At 40.4% G+C, this 16,480-nt stretch overlaps 1 protein-coding gene across 2 annotated transcripts in view; it reads left to right on the top strand.

Annotated features, from left to right (window-relative positions):
- Positions 1-3,405, top strand: part of CA13 (carbonic anhydrase 13) — a 48,558-nt gene extending 45,153 nt beyond the window's left edge. Inside the window, exons 7-8 of one of the 2 annotated variants that reach the window (XR_004279674.1) lie at positions 2,715-2,879; positions 3,248-3,262. Coding sequence is in view for 1 of the 2 variants with exons in the window: in XM_032316556.1 (XP_032172447.1) it covers positions 2,715-2,797; positions 3,248-3,311 (147 nt within the window). In the remaining variant the exon portion in view is untranslated. Of the gene's footprint in view, positions 1-2,714; positions 2,880-3,247 lie in introns of both variants that reach the window. The other variant, XM_032316556.1, reaches the window with a different exon arrangement.
- Positions 3,406-16,480: the final 13,075 nt, after the last annotated feature.

Below are 16,480 nucleotides of genomic sequence, written 5' to 3' on the forward strand. Positions count from 1 at the left end.
ATATGCAAATATTCTCTAATTAAGTCATAAATCAAAGCCAACAAAATATCTTCTTCTCTCCTACCTTTCTTTATTCTCCTTTAGTCTTGGCGGCACAGAATCAGAGAAATAGGGGCGCCTGGGTGGCTCAGTGGGTTAAAGCCTCTGACTTTGGCTCCGGTCATGATCCCAGGGTCCTGGGATTGAGCCCCACATCAGGCTCTCTGCTCAGCAGGGAGCCTGCTTCCTCCTGTCTCTCTGCCTGCCTCTCTGCCTACTTGTGATCTCTGTCTGTCAAATGAATAAATAAAATATAAAAAAAAAGAATCAGAAATACTAAGTTCTTAGTTATGAATTTAATTATTTACTTGACATGAATACACTGGATAGTTACACATACATTCATACATAGATACATATACACATTCACACCTACACACACACACCCCCACAGGCATGTACATGTATGTGTTTCTATCTCTTCACTTTTCTTCTGAGACATCCTTCCTGGTTTCTTCCCTCCTCTCCAGGTGCTTTTTTCACCTTCTCTTTGGGTGATTTTTCTCTAGTCCTCTGACTTAAAACAACATTTAAATATACTGATGATACCCATATTTATATCTCCAGCCCCAACTTCTCCCTGAAAGTCTAATACATCCAACTGCCTAGAAGACGACTCCATGGGATTCCTGACACATCTCACAACGAACATTTCCACACAGATCCCTCGAGTCCACGTGCCTTCCTGTGTTTTTCCCTGCAACCCCCACTCTCCCAGGGCTTCATCTCATCTCTCTCCCTCTCTCTCTCTTTTTCTTTTTTAAAAATTTAATTATTTATTTGACAGAGAGAGACAGAGAGAGAGGGAACATAAGCAGGGGGAGTGGGAGAGGGAGTGGGAGAGGGTGAAGCAGGCTTCCCACGGAGCAGGGAGCCCGATGGATGTGAGGCTCGATCCCAGGACACCTGGGATCATGACCTGAGCCCAAGGCAGACGCCCAGCGAGTGAGCCACCCAGAAGCCCCTTCCCATCTCATCCCTTATATGGCACCACCAGTTACTCACAACACAATCATCTCACTCCTCTCTTGAAACCATGTTAACGTGTTAGCAAGTGCTACAGACTCTGCTCTTAAAATACGGCTCCCCACTGGTGTCCTGGCTCTGGTCTTGCCCCCACAGTCTTCCCCATACAGCGGCCAGAGTGAGTCTTTGAAAAAGTAGCTCAAAGGGCTTCATTGCCTTGAGCTCCACACTTCAGTGACTTCCTCTCGCTCTGGATAACAGCCAAAGCCTGACGATGGCTCAGAGGGCTCCTGTGATCTGTGCCGGCTGCTGCCTTTGTCCCCTGCTCTCCTCCGGTGTCCCACCCCTCACACTCCTGGGCAGACGCTGGCTATTTTGCCAACGGGCCTTTTCAAGCCTTCACATTTGAGATTCTCTTCACCTGGAATGGCCTTCCCTGATCTCTTCACAGATCACTTCCTTAATCATTCCGGTGTCACCTCCTCAAAGAGGCTTTCCCTGACCCTACTCTCTGAATTAGCCCTCTGTTACTCTCTTTCTCCTTACCTTGCTTGGCTGTTTTTGTCACTGCACTGAACCTACCATAATGGTATTTATTTCTAATGTCATCCGTCCGCTGTTCTTTCTAGAATGTGCCCTTCCTAAGAACAGGGTATTTATTTTGTTAGCCAGTGTTTCCAGCATCTAAATAGTGATGCTAGACATGCTAGACATCTATAATGCTAGACATCTATAAATATGTATTTATAATTAATATGGCACATGCTAGACATCTATAAATATTTATTCAGTGAACAAATGAATATATTTTCATGCATATTTAAAACAACACAGTTTGAAAAGTTAAAATTTTTTTTAAAAAATTTAAAAATAAAATAGTATAGCTCATCAAAGTTTACTTCTGGAAGATAAATATGTTCTGGAGATCAAATTCACAGTCTAGTGATGAAAAGACAACAGGGCTGTATTTTACAACTTAAAGCTGCTTAAAGCTTAGACCTTAACTGTTCTCACCGCAAAAAAAGTAATGATAATTATGTAATGTGAGAGTGGCGTTAGCATATCTAAGGTGGGACTCATACTGCAATATATAAATGTATTAAGTCAACGCATTGTACATTTCAAACCTTATACAATGTTACATCAGTTATATCTCAATAAGAAAAATAAATAAAATAACAGGGATTCACAATATAAAATTTGTTTTTCTGGATTAGTTTCGTGCTTCTGTAGAAAGCCAGGTGTAAAATTACATGTCAGTTTTGTTACTCTATATAGTGTGCGTTCTTTCTTAGAGATTTTTTAAAAAAGATTTTATTTAGTTATTTGAGAGAGAGAGAGAGAGCCCTGGAGAGAGCTTGAGCTGGGGGAAGGGCAGAAGGAGAGGGACAAGCGGATTCCCCACTGAGCGGGGAGCCCAAATCCCAGACCCTGAGGTCATGACCTGAACTAAAGACAGCTGTTTAACTCCCTAACCGACTGAGCCACCCAGGCACCCCAGAAAACTTTAAAAAATATATTGCAGTCTTCAAGATGTGAGTTGATGCAGCAACATACATATTCACAGACTATTTTCAGGAGTGCTTTAGTAATTCAAAAGGCTTCTAAAAGTTTTCACGCAGTGTTCAAAGGTATACATTTCCTGTCAAGTAGTTGATTCACTCAAAGACTCTCACTCAGTTTAATAGATGCCATATTTCCAAACTCAGGTGGGCGCTTTGCCCCGGACTCCGCATCTTCCAGAGCACTGCCTGAGTCAGACACGAAGAGGAAGGAAGCACAGGAGAGGATGGTGAGAAGGGAAACGATGTTCTTGCAGTAAATGGTGTTTGAAAGGGAGAATACACAGAAGAAGAATGAGAGCATTTTTACAGGTATTAAAGAAAATCTAAACTAAAAAATTTATGTGAGGATAATCTCTGTAGTGGGTGAAGTAGGAAGTTGGACAGCCATGAGTTGTTCCTCCTGTTAACCACCAGGTGGTGCTGCTGGAAAAGAAAAGCCGATTTACCTTCCAGGGAGTGGACGGGCCCGCGCCAGATCTGGCACCACCGGTCTTTGAAACGCATAATCATTGCTTTACTCTCTTCTGCTAGTGCCGGATTCCAGTACTTTCCAAAGACTCCCACTCCTCCTTTACTTCTACGTATTTCCAGGGAGTGTCTCATTGGTGCTCATGAATAAGACAGGTCGACTCATGCTGTCATTTCTTCTATTCTTACACTTTTCTCTCCTCCTCCAGGTGCATCTTCTGGCCACCATTCCCTCCGGGGGCATCTCTACCACCTGCTCTGGATGTTGCTTAATCCTCTGGGCACCATACAGATTCCACCCGGCTCTGTATGTGCTGCTGCCAGGGGAGAGAAGGCTGAGGAAGTATTCACTAATAGTAAACGTTTTTGTAGGCGCCCTCTGTTGTATACCTCTATTTAGCACAAAACCAGGGAAAGTGGCCGCAGCACAAACCAGGGAAAGTGGTGGAAGCAAATTTGGATGTAAATATCCTGGAGTCAAGTTTGCTTTAATGCTGGGTCACCCTTCTCTTCTATAAATATGTCATCCTTTCCTATGTTTTCTTTTTTTAAGATTTTATTTATTTATTTGACAGAGATCACAAGTAGGCAGAGAGGCAGGCAAGAGAGAGAAGGTAGGGGAAGCAGGCTCCCCGCTGAGCAGAGAGTCTGATGCAGGACTCGATCCCATGACCCTGAGATCACGATCCAAGCCAAAGACAGAGGCTTTAACCCACTGAGCCACCCAGGTGCCCCTTTCCTATGTTTTCAAATGGGGTAGAGTCCCATCTGTGAATGTTGTTCTCCTTCTTTGCAAAGGAAATGGACTAGATTGAGGTCTTAAGCAATGCTTACACTCTGTCAGTAGATGTGGAGGCCTTATTTATTAAAAGCTTTCTTATCAGAAACTTTCTTACAAAGGTCTCTTTGTCTTTTTTACCACACCCTCCTTCTCTTTCACTAGCCTCATTCTTAATGAGATTCACAGTGGCCTTTGGAAACAAGCTGGTATTCTTTCTTCAATCCTCATTAAAGTCTAGGTTTTCTATTGGGTCAGGACTACACTGCTGCCTTCAAGGGTGGGAGATTTCATTAAAGACAGTCTATTGCCTTGCGCAGTTTGGCTTTCTTCCCTTAGATCACCTGTATAACCCTCCATCACCCACATGCCTCCATTCCTCAGAGGCTATTCCCACAATAAGGGGAATCCAAAAACACATTTTATTAAAAAAAAAAAAAAAGTCATGGGAGCATGAACAGGATTTTTCTAGCTTTAGGATCTAGAGAAATCAGGTCACTGCTTTCTTGTATAAGAACAAAGTAGGGGCGCTTGGATGGCTGAGTGGGTTAAGCGTCTGCCTTAGGCTCAGGTCGCGATCCCAGGGTGCGGGGATTGAGTCCCACAGTGCTGGGATGGAGCCCCATATTGGACTCCTTGCTCAGCGGGGCACCTGCTTCTCCCTCTGCTGCTCCCCCCGCTTGTGTTCTTTCTCTCTCTGTGTCAAATAAATAAATAAAATCTAAAGAAAAATTTAAAAAGTAATTTTTTTCTTTGTCTTCCCTCAAAGATAAATATTTTTTTTCTTTTTGAGAAGCCTTGGGGTTTCTGGTCCTACCCTCTTGCAACTGAATCACCAAGGTCAAATCTGAGCACTTTTTTCCTGCATGTTTTTAGATTGGTGGTGAAGGGCAGTGACCATGAAGGAAGGAAGGAGGGTGAAGTGCCCTGGCTTGTGAGCATGGGCAAGTGTCTTCACTTCTCCAGGCCTTACTTTTCTAATCCATGCACACGTGCACACGTGCACATGCAGAGATAGCATCAAAATAAACATTTTTGTGCGTCTTAGATGAGATTAGGCACTTAGAGGAATTATGAGAGGTCCTGGCATACGTAATAAATCTTATTGTTTGCATGAGCATAATCTGTCAATGTATGAGATACAAGTATGAACCATCGAGCAGTGCCAAATTAAGACACTAGATGTCGCTGCTAATGTACGGTACTTTTCATATGAAAGTTTTAAAAAAAGTTCTAAAGAAAAAAGGGGCAGGGTTGGGAGGGGGATCCAGAGATTGCTTTCTTGAAAACGTAAGCCTGGAAGCATTTTTTTTTTTTAGTATTTTTTAAAAATATTTTATTTATTTATTTGACAGACAGAGATCACTAGTAGGCAGAGAGGCAGGCAGAGAGAGAGGAGAAAGCAGGCTCCCTGCTGAGCAGAGAGCCCGATATGGGACTCGATCCCAGGACCCTGGGATCATGACCTGAGCCGAAGGCAGAGGCTTTAACCCACTGAGCCACCCAGGCACCCCAAGCTTGGAAGCATTTTTAAAATACCATATCAAAAGTGAGTAGCTTTACAAAAATTGTTAGGCTTTAATCAACATATTTAGACACCAAGTAACGCAGTAGGGTCTGCTGATTAACTGATTGAAATTAATACAAAAATAAATGCTACTTCTGTATTTAAGAAGCTGCTATGCTGATTGAAGGCTGAAACACCAGAATCAGCCTTAGAAATTAGAGGCTTGGATGAGGCGGGTAGAGAGGGGACCTGACCTTATTTTTAAATGGCAGAAGACATTTATGTAGATGCAGATCTTTCCTGCCCACTAAAGATTTGGTCAATGTACTTAAATATTGGAATCTTTTAAAAGTAGCTTCTCTGATCTGTGCGTGGACAGAGCATCAGAGTACATGAGAATATACAGCCTGAAGTAAATTCAGTATATATGCAAGAAGAATGGCACTTGAGGTGTGCTGATTTTGTGAATCACATTATAGATTCCAGAAGGAAAGAGCTATTTTTATCAAGTATGTAAGAAGTGGAGGCATAGGGACCTACACACAGTCCTCGCCACTGTTTTCTGGGATTTTTCCACAGCTGTGGAGAGCCTTAGCTCAGGGGCAGCCGTCTAGAGCCAGTGTGGGTGGGCATTTACTGTGCTGTGCCAAAAATCAAGCCGATAGACTAAATCTAAATTTTTCTCCTTTTCCCTCAAAAATGTTTACAACTGGGTTGCTGGAAGGACAGTATTACCACGGACAGCTAAAATTTGTTATAAAACTTTTTCTGAGCACTGTATACAACTCATCTGAGGCTCGCAGTCACCCCACAACACAAATACTGTGTATCCCATCTCACAGATGGGAATGTTGAGGAAGGCCGAGCTAATTGCTTAAAGCATTAGTGCTAATTGTGACTTTGATAAATGTCTTTCCACTAAGGAGAGGTGTAAGTTCCTAAAACAACCGTCAACAGTAAGGCCTATTATATTCATCTATATCCACCATCTTTCCAATCTTCCTAATTACGCACATTTATACAATTATACGTGTAGAGGTGTGGATAGTGTGGGTGTTTTGCACTCCTCCCGTCCAATGTTACTTTATACACATTGTCTCAAACATTTTGTTTATGTGGCTACACACTTATTTGTAGTGATGACGGAAAGGATGCCACAGTGGTTTTTATGTTGCTTCCCCGTGCCCTGTGAAGTTTTCAGAGGTGGTTTGGGGGTAGGGGCACAAACAAGCAGGCCTCCAGCCTACTTCTATTTCCTGCCTCACCTCAACTTCCTAGAGTAGTTGCTCTTTAAAATATTTTATTATTTTTAAAATAATTTTTATTTATTTATTTGATGGAGAGAGAGAGAGAGCACAAGCAGGAGGAGCAGCAGATAGAGAGAGAATAGTAGGTTCCCTGCTGACAAAGGAGCCAGATGTGGGGCTGGATCTCAGGACCCAGGATCCTGACCTGAGCCAAAGGCAGATGCTTAACCAACTGAGCCACCCAGGCGCCCCATAAACTATTTTAAATCCATTGACATTTTTAGCTTATATCCATGAGCTAAAATATATACATATACATATATACTAGTTCAGGCCATATCCTAGTTCACTAATGTTCTCACTTCCACACCAATAACAACTCTGACCATTTCAACTTTTAGGGATTACAAAAAAGAATCTTTATTTAGTATATCTTCGTCTTACAAAGACCAAGGAAATGTTTCAGTGAAGACGGGGTCTCACTGTCTTGTCTAAATAAAGTTTAAGTATCACAGATTATACCACGATTTATAAATCCACTATTGTTTAACACTTAGGCTAGTTCCATTGCTTCTTAGTGTTGTACCGATATGAACATCTTCGTACATACCCTACTAATCCCCTTTTTTGTTTCCTTACTTTAAATTTCCTGGAGTTGATTTAGGCCCAAAGGGCATGGACGTTATAATCATTTCACACAGCATTGCCAAGCGACCCTGCAGGAGCCAATAATTTCCAGTGCCAAGGGTAATGTGAGCATACTTGCCCTTTGTCCTCAAACCACAAGTGACTGTTTGGGAAAAAAATAAAACAACAACAACAAATACCAAACAAAACCCAAAACAAACTGCGAGTTAAATGTGGCTGAGCTGGATTGGCAGCACTGAATTTCTTCTCACTGAGAAAACGGTGTTACTCTGAATTCCTATCCTGTTGAAGCAGAATTTACTTCATCCACAAAAGATTATGCAAGGACTGTGGAAAAGGTGAGAGGCCAGGGTTCTCCTGGAATTTGAGGGGCCCTGGCTTGGAGAACTGGACCTCTCCAGAAGAGATCTTACCTCTGAAAGTGAGATTGGGAATTTAATTGGGGCTGCTCAGTCATAAAGTTCAATTAAGAAAATGTAATATATTCAACACATACAAAGAGTGGCTTTAGAAAACCACTTATTAAAGACAAGAAAAATAAAGACAAGAAAAAAAAATTACACATGTTCTCACTTCCACACTAATAATAACTCTGACCACTTTGTCTTTTAGGGATTGCAAAAATGAATCTTCAGTATATCTTCATATTATAAAGTTTTGATAATTTGTTTTACTTTTTATCCATTGAATAATGTGGCAGAAAATGGAGGGAATCAGATAAGCTGGGGGGGGGTCACTCGATGCTTGTAAATCACAGAGTTGCAAAAAAAAAAAAAATCACAGAGTTGTAGTAATTTACAATGTGCTTTATAGTATAAAGGGTAGCATTTGTTTTCCATCCAGAAGCAAGCATTTATTTTCCTTGTTCAAACATATAAACCCTCCAAACGGCATTTCTGCCTGCAAGCTCAGCAAAGAGGTCTAGGAGCAAGTGTGCCATGGCCTCAGCTCCAAATAACATCAGGCATTTATTTCAAAGTGGTGGCAAATGGTTGAAGAATGTCACACTCTGCCCGATGCTGCTAAAATCTCTTCTCATAAAGCAGAGATAATTCAGTTTATGGTGTCACACAGATGCCAACATTAAGGTTGGAGCAAACAAAGACAAAATCCTTATTAAGTGTGTGTTTAAAGAGATGCTAGGATCTCTAAACTCTCAAAAGTCATTTGTTCACCTTTTGGCACAGAAAAATTCATTTTAAGGTTGGCTTTATGAGCTGTGGTAGGGACTGGATGGATGAGACATAGAACACCTGAGCTCCCCCATTCAGACACAGATCCATGAATCTGGAAATGGTGTGTGTGCTGTGAGAGTCTCTGGAGGCTGGAACCTTTCCTCGTGTCCATTGTCCTAGTTCAGGCCATAACCACCCCCACCCCCACCCCAGCTTTCTTGCTTTCAGTCCAGCTGCCTCCCTGCTGTACTAATCATCTGTCCAAGATACAGTGGTGTTCTTTTCTGGCCATACACCTTGTTGGGGATTATGTGGCCAACAGAGTAGAGCCCAAGCATTCAAGAACTCCTGCATTCAAGACCTTGTGCTCTTGGCCTTGACCCCCTTTCCAGTGCCATTTCCTGCTGCTCACTGGCTGGTCCCACCCTGTTCTGGTCTCTCCACACATCCTGGCCATTCTCCAAGCAAGCTCTGTTCTTATCCACCTTTGGTCTTGCTCACACTTTCTTCATTTCCATTAAACTCTTTGCTCTATCTCTTTGCTCTTTAATAGCCTGCACAAATGTAACCTCTTCTCTGAATACTTCTTTGACCATCTCTCTCTCTTTGCTGGGCATGATGAAGGGCTTTTCAACTCTGCTCTCATGTATTTTGTTCACAGCACTGCCCACCTTATAATACAGTTCTTTGTTTTTGCCTCTTTCACACCTGGCAGACTGCTGCTGTATTTCATGTATTTTTAATTTTAAAGAAATTTCATTAAAATGTATTTGACATATAATACTATGTAAATTTACGATGTAAAACACGTTAGTCTGATACATTTAAGTGTTGTGACATGATTGCTGATGTAGTGAAAATTTGTACATCTATCATTTCACATAATTGTTATTTCTTTTTTATGGTGGGGATAATTAAGATGTAACCTCTTTGTAGGTTGTATAATTATGAAACAATATTATTTGCTATATTCACTCTACTATGCATTAGATCTCTAGGACTTATTTTCTTTTCCCTTTTTTTTTAAAAGATTTTATTTATTTATTTGACAGAGAGAGAGAGATCACAAGTAGTCAGGGAGGCAGGCAGAGAGAGAGGGGGAAGCAGACTCCCTGCTGAGCAGAGGGTCCTATATGGGGCTCGATCCCACGACCCTGAGATCATGACCCAAGTTGAAGGCAGAGGCTTTACCCACTGAGCCACCCAGATGCCCTCTCCCCTCTCCTTTTTTAAAATTGTATTTATTTATTTGTGACAGAGAGAGAGCGAACACACAAGCCGGGGGAGTGGCAGGCAGAGGGAGAGGGAGAAGCAGGCTCCCCACTGAGCAAAGATTCTGATGAAGGACTCAATCCCAGGACCCTGGGATCATGATCTGAACTGAAGGTAGACGCTTAACTGACTGAGCCACCCAGGTGCCCCTCCACAGCTTATTTTCTTTTAATGTATCCATTTCATGTTTTTATGCCCAGAGGTAACACAGTTTCAGAAACACAATAGGTGCTTGTTAAATAGCTTTGAACAAATTCATCTGTTTGTAAATAGGCTTAGTCACTGGTAAATTAATAAAAAAGTGATGGTTGTTTACCAATATGTATTATTTATTTATTCAGCCATCTTCTACCAGGTCCCTACTATGTGCCAGACCTTGTGGTGGGCACTAGTACCCACTGAATAAGACATTGCTCCTGATCCAAATGGGACCACAGTCTTGTGAGGGAGATAAATATATAAGGTAATTTATGTTCATTTATTTAATTGGTAAAATAGAAAAATGTTCTTACATTTCGGTGTGTTTTCCATTATGACATTAGAGTGGATACTGGCATTTTAAGAGTGTAAGTAGCAAAAAAAAAAAAAAAAAAAAAAAAGAGTGTAAGTAACAAGACTACATAAATTATATCTAATTTTTGGTCTGTTCTCCTCAGAAAAGGTATGTTTAAGAATGATTCCTTTCTTTGCCAGCAAAGGTACAATCCTGGGTATTTCTGCTGGATGTAATGGGGGTTTTGATTCTCCCTTTGATTCCCACAGTGGACCATCCTGTCAGGGAGTAGAGCTGTGGTGTTAGAAATACAGAGAGAGAGGCTACTTCCTGCACTTCCAGACCCTGTTGAGACTCTGCTGTCCTAGGAATCCATAGCACTAGCAACAAAGCAAAGGTGTCTACAGAAACCTTCTTAGCCTTTCTCTGTAAAGTGAGAAGACAAAGAGTTTAACAAGATAACCAGAAGAGAGTCTTGCATCCATCTTTAAATTTCAATATACGCCTGCCTCATAGGCTTGGAGTGAGGATGTACTGTGGCTTTCCTCTAGTCTGGACAAGTGAGACATTAATGAACTATGACATGGAAAGGGGACCACCTGAGATAGTCAACTAGCATTTTACAAAGGTCAACTTTTTTAGATTCCATCTACAAGTGAGATCATATAGTATTGTCTTTCTGTCTGGACTCCTTTACTTAATATAATATCTCCCAGGTCCATCTGCATTGTCACAAAGACAGGATTCCCTTCCTTTTTATAGATAAATAATATTCCATTGTATAAATTATAGACCACATTTTCATTATCTATTCATCATCCAAACATCGATGAATGTTTAGGGTGTTTCCACATCCTGACTGTTATGATTAATGTTGCAATGAACGTGGAAGTGCAGGTATCTCTTTGAGATACTTATTCATTTCCTTTGGATATATATACCCAAGAGTGGGATTGCTGGATCATATGGTGGTTCTATTTTTAGTTTTGGGGGAAAGTTCTATACTGTTTTCCATAGTGGCTTCACCACTTTACCTTCTCACCAATAATGCACAATTTACATTCCCCTTAATAGTGTTCCAAACCCTCACCAACACTTGTGAACCTCTTGTCCTCTCGACAATAGTCATCCTAACAGGTGCAATGTGATATCTCATTGTACTTTTGTCTTGCATTTCCCTGAAGATTAACACCTTTTCATATGTCTGTTGGCCATTTGTATGTCTGTAAGCTGAAAAGATGGAGGAAAGGGGCCATGAGCCAAGGAATGGCTCTAGAAGCTGCAAAAGTTAGAGACAGATTTACTCTTAGAGCTACCAAAAAGGGAACCTATCCTGCTAATAATTTGATTTTAGCTCTATGAGAACCATGTAGAATTTCCGACCCAGAGAACTATAAGACAATAAATTTGCTTTATGTTAAGCCACTAAATTTGTGGTAGTTTGTTATGGAAGCAATAGAAAGCTAATACAGGAATGCATTGTGACAATAAATATGACTACCTGACAAGAAGAGTTGAGTCTGACTCACAGAAGAAGGATGTAATGAGCAGCCATTGCTGTTCTTTATGGCGGCCATCTTTTGGCATGCGGCTTCCATTCAGTAGTGTGGCTCAGTTGGAGGGAATTAATGGCTTTGTTGGAAGAAAGAGAAAATAAAATCTTAGCTCCTGTCTAGGGAATCTGGAAAACATCATATAAATTCTCATGAGTTGAATTTCTTTATTCCTATTTCACCTAAGAAAAACTGCAGGTAGGAAGTTAGGAGAAACTAGAGGTCAGATGTTAAATGATCTATTCAGTAAATGGAGGAAGAAGGATCATGAAGCTTCTCACTCATCCTCAAAACAGATGTGTTGCACCATAAAGACTGAGTCATTCTTTTTTGGGTCTTATTCCATATTCTTGAGTATTGAAGCACAATAAAGATTTCCTCCAAAAGTTGGGTTTTCTTTCCACATATAGAGCAAAACTGGCTATGTATTATTTCCCTCAAATGTTTCTGAATATATTTTTATTTTATTTTTAAATTAACGTATAATGTGTTATTTGTTTCAGGGCTACAGATCTGTAATTCATCAGTCTTACACAATTCACAGCACTCACCATAGTACACACCCACCCCCTAATGTCCATCACCCAGCCACCCTATCCCTCCCACCCTCTGCCCCTCCAGCAACCCTCAGTTTGTTTCTTGAGATTAAGAGTCTCTCTCTGGTTTCATCTTGTTTCATTTTCCCCTCCTTTCCCCTATGATCCTCTGTCTTGTTTCTCAAATTCCTCAAATCAGTGAGATCATAGATAATTGTCTTTCTCTGATTGACTTACTTTACTCAGCATAATACCCTCTAGTTCCATCTATGTCATTGCAAATGGCAAGATTTCATTTCTTTTGATGGCTGCATAGTATTCCATTGTATATATACACCACATCTTTTTTATCCATTCATCTGTGGATGGACATCTATGCTCTTTCCATAGTTTGGCTATTGTGCACACTGCTGCTATAATATTTTTAATATGAAGGATCTGCTGTTATCTCAGCTTCTGGGTAGCTGATTTCCGCTTAGCTTCACTGAGAATGGCTTCCACCCTGTCCCAGCAGGAACCAGCTCTGATGGAAACCATCAGTATCAGCTGTTGTTTCATTCAAATAATGTAAGTTTAGCAGCTACATATGGGAATGCGCACCCTTGTTAGTAAATATAGTCAACATGGAGCACAGTGCAGGTAAGGAATTTTTCTATACTATCAGGAACTATATCTAGGAAAAAGGAAAATAAGTCCCTGAAACATAATTCCAAAAACTATAAAATATATTTCATGTTTATTTGTGCCTTCTTCTTAACTATAGTAATTCAGATGCAGAGAGGGAGAATTTTTAGAAAAGAAGTTTAAAAAAGAACAGTTTTATTGAGCTCTAATTCATATACCATACAATTTACCCATTTAAAGTGTACAACTCAATGGTTTTTGGCACATTGCATTATTGATTTTTTAAAAATTATGATAAAACATATACATATATATAAATCATGATAAAATTTTAAACCATTTTTAAGGGTACAATTCAGCGGCATTAATTCCATTTACAGTGTTATGCAACCATCACCACTATCTATTTCCAAAACATTTTCATCACCCCAAACAGAAACTCTGTAACCATTAAGCAATAACTCCCCATGCCTCCCTCCTCTCAGTCTCTGGTAACCTCTAATCTACTTTTTGTTTTTAACAATTTGCCTATTTTAGATAGGTCCTATAGTGAAGTCATACAATATGTGTCCTTTTGTGTCTGATTTGTTTACTTAGCATAACATTTTCAAGGTTATCCGTGTTGCAGCATGTATCAGACCTTCATTCCCTTTTATGGCTGAACACTATTTCACTACAGGTATACACCACATTTGGTTGACTCACTTATCTGTTGATGGATATTTGGGTTATTTCTACCTTTTGGTTATTGTGACTAATGTTAATGAACACTGGCACATAGGTATCTGTTGAGTCCCTGCTTTCAATTCTTTGGGTATATACATAGTTGTGGATTTTTGGATCCTATGGTAGTTTTTTGTTCAACTTTTTGAAGGATGCCAAACCATTTTCCATAGTGGCTGTAGCATTTTACATTCCCACCAGCCATGTTCAGTGGGTTCCAATTTTTCTACATCCTCACCAATACCATCCTGGTAGGTATAATGTGATATCTCATTACGGTTTTGTGTAAATAAATTTTTAAAAAATTTTAAAAAGGACTAGAGATACTTGGGTGGCTCAGTCAGTTAAGCATTTGCCTTTGGCCCAGGTCCTGATCTCTGGGTCCTGGGATCCAGCCCCAGCATCAGGCTCCCTGCTCAAAGGGAGAGTCTGCTTCTCTGTCTTCCTCTGTCCCTCCCTTATTTCATGCTCTTTCTGTCACTCTCAAATAAATAATCTTAAGAAAATAACCTTAAGAGGATTAAAAGTCAAATCCTTCCTGCCCATTAATTCCCCACAGTGTTGTGCATATTAAATCATTTTTTTAGGTGTTTCCTACCATTCTCCAAGTTACTCCCAGAACATCAGTGCTCTAGTTCTTGCCCTTTCTTAGTAGGAGCCAGGTCGTCTAGGAGGGGACTCAGACAGACTAAACTATAGATGGAGGAATTCTGTGTAATAAGGAAATGTGTGTGGAATGTAAAAGAGGGCAAGAAAGGAGTATATGTAGGAGGTATATCTTTTGTAAAGGATTATGAAAATTATGTAGGAGAGATAACATGGGTGTATTCATGGAAAAGTGCTGAAGAGGAAAGCAGTTGTACTCTGTGCCTAGAAGCCATAACTGGAAGGTCCATGGTTCAAAGTGGCCATGTCTGTGACTTGAGACTTCACTGTAGAAAGAGAGAGAATGGATCTGAATTCCTTACACTCCATTTGCGGAAGGATGATCATGCTGTCCCATTTCCCCTAGGACAGGGGAAAGCTCTTGAAATTAAAGATGAGGAACCCATTTCCCGAAGGCGCCTTCAGCTGCCACTGATGATCAGACCCAAGTACATAATGTATTGGCCCAATGGACTGGCTGTGTTTGCTAAGGTGAGTCTGTGAGGTTTTGGAAAGCTAAAGTTTTCCTCAAAAGAAAGCAAAAGCCTTGTGTTATTTTTTTCCTAAGCGGATTCTCTTTATTAAACTATTAGATGCTTATTTATCAAAATATTAGACCCCGTTTTTGGTTGATTGTTCCTGAGCAATGGTAAATGTGATTCCCATGTGGAAGAGCACTCCTCACTGTCCGTATGATACCACATCAGCCTTTCAGAGGAAACCATACCCCAGGAGTTGAAGATATGCACCCTCTTCCATATTTTGTAAATCCACACCAGGAAAAAAACATCGAAGCAGTGTACAAATATTTATGTACATGTTGTGCAAGATGATCAGCACAAATCTGCCTGTCAAGAGTCTATTGACAACAATCAAATGTCTAACTGTAAGGTCTTTATTAAACGAATTTGGCTCACCCTCCTGCTAAACTACTATTTTGCTATTAAATACTATTTTTTAGAAATGCATTAATTGACATGGGGGAGTATTAGTAAATGATTGACAGTCAAAACAAGCAAATTACAAAAGAATAAAGTCTCAGTTTGTAGTATCTTCTATCTATCCTCCCCACTCTGGAAGACCACAGGTCACAATAGTGGTCTTTGGGTGGTAAGATTATGGGTAAGTTTTAGTCACTCAGTGGGGTCATTTGTATTTTATCATTTTTATACAATAAACCTGTATTGCACCCCCACATCCTCTACCCACACATCCTGGAAAATGCCAGAGGGTGGCAACTTCACAATTCTATTTGTAAAGGGGGTTGCTTCTCCGGCACATAACCAGCATCATACCTTCCCGCCCCCCATATTTGGAAGAGTAGTATGGCATTCTGGGTCTTTAAAAAAAAAAAAAAGAGTTCTAATTTCTTCTTAGAAAAGACCAATGAGATACAATTCTACAAGGCAGCAAATGCTGATGGGAAAGAAGTGGAGATGGTTCAGCAATGACGAATCTTCTGGTTTGGTCACAGAAAAGGAAAGTGTTGCCAGTTCCCGCTGTCGGGATGCCTTTTGTGTTCTGCATCTTTTTTTTAGCTCAGGGATTATCAGGGCAGGGTTTCCAGGCCAGAGCATTCAATACGGCTTGCCCACCCAGATTCAGAGCTCAGTGTGCTTACTACCAGCTTTTAAAAACTTTGCTAGATGCGAATTTCGCTCTTGCCAACAAAATCTTTCCATATGGATGACTTGTTTGTTCAGAGAGCCAGCAGACAATGCTGTGGTGACATTAGTGCACCACAAAGGCATTCACTCAGAGTTAATTTCAGCAGAGGATAATCTTTCAGTTGCTTTGTTAATAAAATGTCCAAATCGTCTTTTTCCACATTGACACTTTACATACTTGGCTTGCACAGCCTATAGGCGTCATGGAGACTGACAAGACCAGATGATCTAATTACCATGTATGCTCTCAATAATGAAGTCCTAAGGTCAGAGCTCAGTATCTCTTAGTTCATCTATCTGTTCATTTTTAAGATCTAAATAAATATTAAAACTGAGTTTTCAAAATGTTAAACCACAGAGTGAAATGTGTAGGCTTTTAAAATTAGTTTTAAAGTTACTTCTGAAACAAATATTGGGCTGAGCAAGTGTTTGGTCTCTAAGTCCGTTTTTCCAGAGGCTTCCACTAACAAGGTCCTGAAGGGAATTATAACAAATCTAAAAACATCAGGTCACAGATTGAGAAAGCCATTTAAAAATTGAAACTATGCAGAGACAAGAGTTAGGTTCTTTACTC

This window comes from Mustela erminea, chromosome 16 (genome assembly GCF_009829155.1).
Source record: "Mustela erminea isolate mMusErm1 chromosome 16, mMusErm1.Pri, whole genome shotgun sequence".
NCBI lineage: Eukaryota > Metazoa > Chordata > Mammalia > Carnivora > Mustelidae > Mustela > Mustela erminea.